The sequence below is a fragment of the Wasmannia auropunctata genome, unplaced genomic scaffold (genome assembly GCF_000956235.1).
Source record: "Wasmannia auropunctata unplaced genomic scaffold, wasmannia.A_1.0 LD336029.1, whole genome shotgun sequence".
NCBI classification, from domain to species: Eukaryota; Metazoa; Arthropoda; class Insecta; order Hymenoptera; family Formicidae; genus Wasmannia; species Wasmannia auropunctata.
Genome location: NW_012026861.1, coordinates 1,178,183 through 1,185,140, shown reverse-complemented (window position 1 = coordinate 1,185,140; position 6,958 = coordinate 1,178,183). Strand labels below are relative to the sequence as shown.

Genomic DNA, 6,958 nt, shown 5'->3' with positions numbered 1-6,958 from the left:
CGCACTACTGAGAGCACTACCGAACGAGACACACGGAGCGGGGCCCACGTGCTTCAGCTGCACCAACCCCACCATGAATCTCTTTTTCTCCATCTCGTTCCTTCTCTCCCTACGTGTTTCCCAGCTCTTTTCCCCCTTTGCCGCGCATTTACTCACCGCATTCGCCTGCATGGCCCGGTCTGCCCGGATTCTCTTTTCTCCCTTTCTCCTTTCCATTCTCATGCTGCAGCGGCCGTCTGTTCTCCTGGTACCCCACCAGGTCCTTCGGTAACCACCTACGTATCCTTCCGCGACCGTCTATAACCGTGCGCACGAGGGATAGAGCCTCTCTCGCGGAGTTGCTATCTTTACGGGCGATAACGCTATTCCGAACAAAGCTCTCGCGCCGGCTGCGCGAAGAAACGGCGGTTCAAAAACAGATATGGGTCGTATGTGACTCACACGCGGCTTGCAAATTCCACCACTGCCGGAACAAAGTTTCAGATGATTAACGGGGGGTGAAGGAAACGCAAGAATGCGAGCCTTTCAGTCGCACGACACATCTCTTTGGAAGACGAGGAAAGATATCGGTTGTAGTTCCATGTTACTTTTAACAATCTTGTACTTAAATTGATAATTATAAAAAATTCTATAATAAAAACGTACTTAAGACACGGATATTAATTAATAGTAAATAATGTTAATATCATGAATCCTTGAAATATTAATTTTGTAATAAAGTTACAAACAATTTTTTGTAACTTTAATAAATAAAGTTTTTATTTTATAATATAAAACTACATAGAAGACCGTAGCAGAAAAATGTTATACAAAAGACAAAGCGCAAAAGCAGGCTAATAAACCCAAAATAAAATATTTTATCAAGACAAACTATGAACTGCACGATAAGGTACGAGCAAAAACTACTTTTGAGATTATATTGATTAATAACATGATAAACGACACATGCGAGTAATTCGCAGATAATTAACTGCAATGTGGTATGTAATTAGTCATGATCAGAAACCGCAATACCGTTGATATAATAATCAATTGCTTATGCATAATTTATGTTACCATGACTTTATGTTATAGCTTCATTTGTAGTAGAAAGCAAACCGCAGGACTATAAAACGAAAGAATAAACATTAGCAAACTGATATTTGACATATGCATAGAGATAACATAATAAATATTAATACATATGTAAAAGCATATCCGTTAGAAAAGATATCTTTGCACGCATTTTTATTTTCTCAATAACTAACTACTGTACAACACATTTCTAAAAATGCTTAGAACTATAGAATTCTTGACTTTTTTTGCGATATTCTGAATTAAAAGTCAATTTTTATTTTTTTATTCTAAATAGAAAATTATATGCATTTAAAATTATAATAAATTAATTATATATATTTAAAATTATATATTTAATATTATAATTATTATATTATATTTAAAATTATATATAAAAATAGAGCTATAGAGTTTCAAACGAATAATGAATAAGTTAACTTCTTTCTCTTCTTACTAATCATCAGTTGTATACTGAAGAATAGATTTGAGAAGATTACATTGGAACACTCAGTTCTTTTGAAACACTTGACTTGAATCAGCACTGTCAGGGGAATTGCTCCACACTGGCAACGGTCGATTCTGCAATAATACTGTAAAGCTGGAAGGTACGCGCATTAGAAGTCTCTGTGTGCCACGCTTGAATCACTTCGGTCACGATGTTACTTGAGACCAAGGTCAGTAGTGCAGTAACTGCAACCGCGGTAGGGTCTCTTTGTTACTTTTTTGCTCGTTTCCTTACCGAGGACGGGCCAAAAGGAGTGGAATAATTGCACGGATCATCGTCACATTATTGCCCATTAGAAGAGCATGAAGCACAAAACATAAAAGCATATCGCGACCGGCAGGAGATAAATCAATGTAGCAGAATAACATACCGTAACGCGCTCGTTCTCACGAACATGATTTACCCTTCTTATCCATACTCACGATTTCTTCAATAACTCCGGTATATAAAATTAAAGCGAGAAGGTCTCCCATATGGTTTTCTTATTACGTTGAATATTAAGTGAGAAATATGTTTTAAATTTGCATTTACAAAAATGTAAATTTTGGAAGAGAGCGAAAAAGAAAATTAGAAAATCGCGTAAATAAATCGCGATTGTGCGTTCCTCGATTTCTTTGCTGTTACATTTTCTATTTAGGAGTCAGATAAATGTGCTGATTTAAATACGAAGGACATCGATAAAGCCAAAGTAATGTTTCATTTCAGACAGTGTCGGTGAACTCGAATGAAATGTTTATGATTAATGCTGCCGACACTGCATAGGAATGTTAATCGAGCTCGCGGGGCGATTGCAAAAGTATCTTTCTTTTCACTCGTACGCTGTTCTTTTCTCGGTGCGTATACGATAAGCCTCGTTATCGAGATATCGTTGGACGTTCTCTCATTAATTATCGTTCGCCCGCCTTTATTCTGCCGATAATTTGTTCGGCAGTCCAACCGGTTCGTCCGCACAATCAATTGCGGGCTCATCGAAATGCGCGTAAGTAATCACGACGTTGGTGAACGATTAGTTATTTCCATAATTTGCTTTAGGCTGCGCTCCAAGTTACGACTGAATCCCCATGTGATCATTATCTAAAAATTAGTTGGAATTTTCTCACAAATATCAATTTCAAATTAATTTTTGAAATTGCTACTTGCGATAATTAATATTTACCTAATTAATAAGGTTTTTCATTATATAAAAGATCTTGAAGGGATATGCATTATTGAAAATTGTTTATCCGGCTTTCTGTTGTTTTCGTCTTTGCGACTGGATTATTAGGTATGTTCATAAGAAAAGCACTCGGCTGGAATGAATTATAAGCACGCGCATCTTAGCAATTTCTTCCATAAAGCACAGAAAATTCCACTTTGTAGAGAGAAATAATATTATGGTAAATCGCTAAAATCATAACAACATGATAAATCGTGATCTTGTCACGGAAGAAAACTCAGAAACATATCCGAGAGTTAACTACATGATAATAAGTTGACGTGACAGTAAATTCACCTTAATCATATAATAATAAAAAATTAAATCATATGACAATAGATTGTTGTTTGTGCTTTATGCGCTCTGTTATATCACAAAAAAATGAGAAATTGAATTGCTTTATGTAAGTTTGCAATGTATTTCCATTTCAGTCTGACGGACTCTATCGATAGCAAGAATGTAAGCCTAAAAAATTGTAATAATAATTTAATAAAAATAGAATTCGATCTAAATTTGATTTATTTCCTTCCTTCCTGATGAAAAATCAATAACTAAATTACAGTTTGTTTTCTGTAGTTGTTATTCATAGGATCGATTTATGGAATCAATTTTCTATAAATCTCCTTTCCATCATGATTAGTCTGTAATTAATTTATACCACCAGTTACATTCACTGCAATCTCCGAATGTAAATTCTACAAGGAACAACTTTGCGAATCATAATTTTTACATCTCGAGGCACGCACAATGATAGATGATATTGTTAGTAACAAAAGTATAGCTTCCGTCGTGGAAGCAAACTATCGAAAGAGTTAATCAAAGTGATTATTTATTTATTGAAATAAATTATGCTCTATTTTCGTATACAAATAAAACGTAATTAGTTTTCAATATACATCACATTGACATTATAGTTTTATTATTCAACGATATTTGTGTGCAGTTTACTGTATTCTATGCATTCCATAATTGCGAAAGAACAAAACGCAAGTTAATTAACTATGCTCTAAGGTGCACAAATACAATACTCGCACGTTTCAATACTGTAGGCTATTTGTCGAAGCAGCATCGATCATTTTCCTGACATATGATATTACGACACAATGTAATGTTTCAATACGCACATACGCATATACATACATACATACGATTTCTATCCTCTTTAATTTCTGTACACCCGATACCCGACGCAAACATGGACATCAAATCCAGGTCACGTATCCAGGTTTTGACCTACTGACACGATCCAGTGACGTCACGGGAGAGCAGGAGGACGGCAAAAGGGTGGCAAGGCTGGAGTAGGTGGAGCTTCAGTTTGACGAAGGAACTTTCCTCGGTACGCTCAAGTGATAGGGATAATGCAGAAACAAAAGATACGAATGTTTACTGTAAACGGTGTAAGGCAAGAAAATTTTGACTCAATATGTTTCAATTATTTAGTCCCATTGTAAAATAAGCAAAAATAACATAAAATTCCTTAGCGTCATTTTTAAATAATAATATACTTTCATTTTTAAACTTATATCTTAAAATTATACATATAAGATCTATAAAAAAAGTTTCTGAGGAACAAAAAGAAACATAGAATTGATATCAGTCCGAGTGATTTGTAAATGTTAATTAATTATGCAATAAAATATTTTATAATCTTTGAAGAAATTGCACAAGACACTGTTATAATTTTTATTCACATAAAATTTTTTTATGTTTTGCAGAACGGATGAAATGGATTTGAAACGGATATGATTGAAAGAAGTAGTTAATTAAAAAATCTATTAAGCGTTTACTTTGTCTAATATAATATAATTTTTGTTCATAAAATATCTATATCTAGTACTTTTTTGCCGTTTAACGTGATTAAATTATTCTGGAAAAAGATACTGATGCGAAAAGATAAAAGATCCTACATCATCGGAATTTTGTCTTTAAAAGATTCTATCCAGAAGATCCTATGCAGAAATAGGATATGGGTTTATGCCACATTATTGATATGAGTTATTACGTATTAATCGTAAAACGTTTGATTCTTAAATGAAATTTCGCTATATTCCGCTCGTGTCACGGTCGATTAATCGCCGCGCTTGCTAACCAACGTCAGACGATCGTCCAAGAGCGGCGCCATCCTTTGTCTAAATTCTCGCGCTCTCCCTCTTCGCTTCATATGTTATTTTACAACTTTTTGTAGCCTGTTTACTTGTATTTTTGATAGAATTTTTCCGCGTAAGTAAAACCACCGAGTCCGCCGCGATCTCTTCCCCAAGAGGACCGACGGGAGACTTCAGAATCGAAAGATGTGATAGATGATCGCGCGGTCGGACGGAAAGTCTCCATCGTCAAGAGCCGTCGGAGTCGATGACAGTTTCCTGGTTAAGCTCACCGTCGTTCAGGCATTCACATTCGTTTTGATAACTGGCGACGACCCCGTCTGCGCCGTCAGACTGTCGTCACGACACGCAGAACGAATGTGAGAGTCACTGCATTAGCAGTGAATGCGAATTTTTGGGGTGGAGATCGAAGAGATATATCAGGTGGAAGACTAATTGTAGACATCGAAGTATGTATATTAACTATATTATTAATACAGAGTATATATTTACATTCGTAATTTAGTTATAAATAGTATATAAATATATATATATATATAATTAAGAAATTCTTAATTTGATTATAATTAAGAATTTTCCATTATACAAGAAATCTTCTTTTATTCTTGTATATATGTATTTATTACTCTTTGTCATTTTAAAGTATAAACTTTATCCCATTATAACTACTTGCTTAAGACTGTTAGTTTCTTTTCGTTTGTATTCTTTTAATTATTAGAGAGAAGCAAGTTTATTTTTTCTACAAATTGGTCTTCTTATTTTCCGAATTGTAAACACGTATTTAAAACTTTGAATTTATTTTCATAAAAATGAAAATTAGAAATAGATACATAAAGAGATCTTATTTCTTAATTAGTTTAATTTGTGAATTTATTATATAGATAATTAGAAGTTCATTTCTAAATTCTTTCTCCTATAATTATGTTTTAAGAGAAATCTGTAATTAAAGTCGGGCGAAAAATTTTGAGGCACGCTGTATATACTATGCTCAATCAAATTGTACATGTTACACCAGAAACATTTAGCAACAGATAAGCCGATTCACTACCACATGCGCGATTTAAACGCGGCATCACATGTCCTTCCGGTTCAATAAGCGCTTCCTCGAAATGTCTCTTCGTATAAACCACCTCCGCATAGTTTATTTAACAAACGATCTGCGAGACATCGTTATGTATTTGCGCTCGCGAAATATCGTATTTTCTGTTTTTGCGGAAACGCGTGGCTTGTAACGTCGTAGTGGGACATCTAAAATAAATTTCTTCGACAGCACTCGACTTCCCTCGCATGTTTTTCATGCATTGATTTTTTTCTGATGCATCGTAAATTTTTCTGCCGTGCAGCTTAGATGTGTAATATTACACGTCGACATACACCTATTCTATCTACCTTCTGCTAATTCTGTGCTCTTCCGCCCCAGTACTGATTGTGAAACGTGAAACGTTTCAGTACTGTTTGTTCTGTCGTCGAGAAATTGTTCCCACACACTTCGTATGTGTAAGGCTCGTATTTCATATTCGACAAGACCTGAATCCTTACTCTTGTGTATCTATTTAAGCCGCTACAGTCGGCAACGTGTTAAATTATTGATTTATATCGATTTACGTATTACCAGCTTAATGTTTCATTTCTCTCTCTCTCTCTCTCTCTCTCTCTCTCTCTCTTTCTCTCATTCTGGAATAAATATATGCCTGTCGATACTTACATTAATCGGTACTTACTTTGCTTCCTCGAGTGACATTAATCCGAATTTGTTCTTCATTTGTGTTCTTTTACTTGTACAATTGAATCCGTCAAATGTTGAAATGAAATGATACTTCGAAGATAATTGAAATAAAAAAAAAAAACGATTTAATTTTGCAAACCATTATCTTCGTGATTCTAGATTTCACTGCCAACCTCTACGAATCAGCGTTCGCGGCAATTCTATGTTTCGGATAGTCGACCCACCCCCTAATTTCAGGCAGAGCGCCAGCGAGTGGATCTATAAGGTCAGTCCTGACAGTAAAAACGTGCGGTCAATGTGAAATTTACCCCGGAGGTCTCTGCCAAATGGGTCACTCCGGTGGAAAGAAGAGAGAGAGAAAAAGAGAGAGA

The 6,958-nt window shown here is 35.1% G+C and overlaps 1 protein-coding gene across 2 annotated transcripts in view; it reads left to right on the top strand.

Moving 5' to 3' along the window:
- The first annotated feature begins 4,833 nt into the window (after positions 1-4,833).
- LOC105452580 overlaps positions 4,834-6,958 on the top strand; it is a 5,538-nt gene continuing 3,413 nt past the window's right edge. The window contains exons 1-2 of one of the 2 annotated variants that reach the window (XM_011693825.1): positions 4,834-5,310; positions 6,747-6,852. In XM_011693825.1, coding sequence (XP_011692127.1) covers positions 6,790-6,852 — 63 coding nt within the window. In that variant the 5' untranslated portion in view covers positions 4,834-5,310; positions 6,747-6,789. The remainder of the gene's footprint in view (positions 5,311-6,746; positions 6,853-6,958) is intronic. The other variant, XM_011693827.1, reaches the window with a different exon arrangement.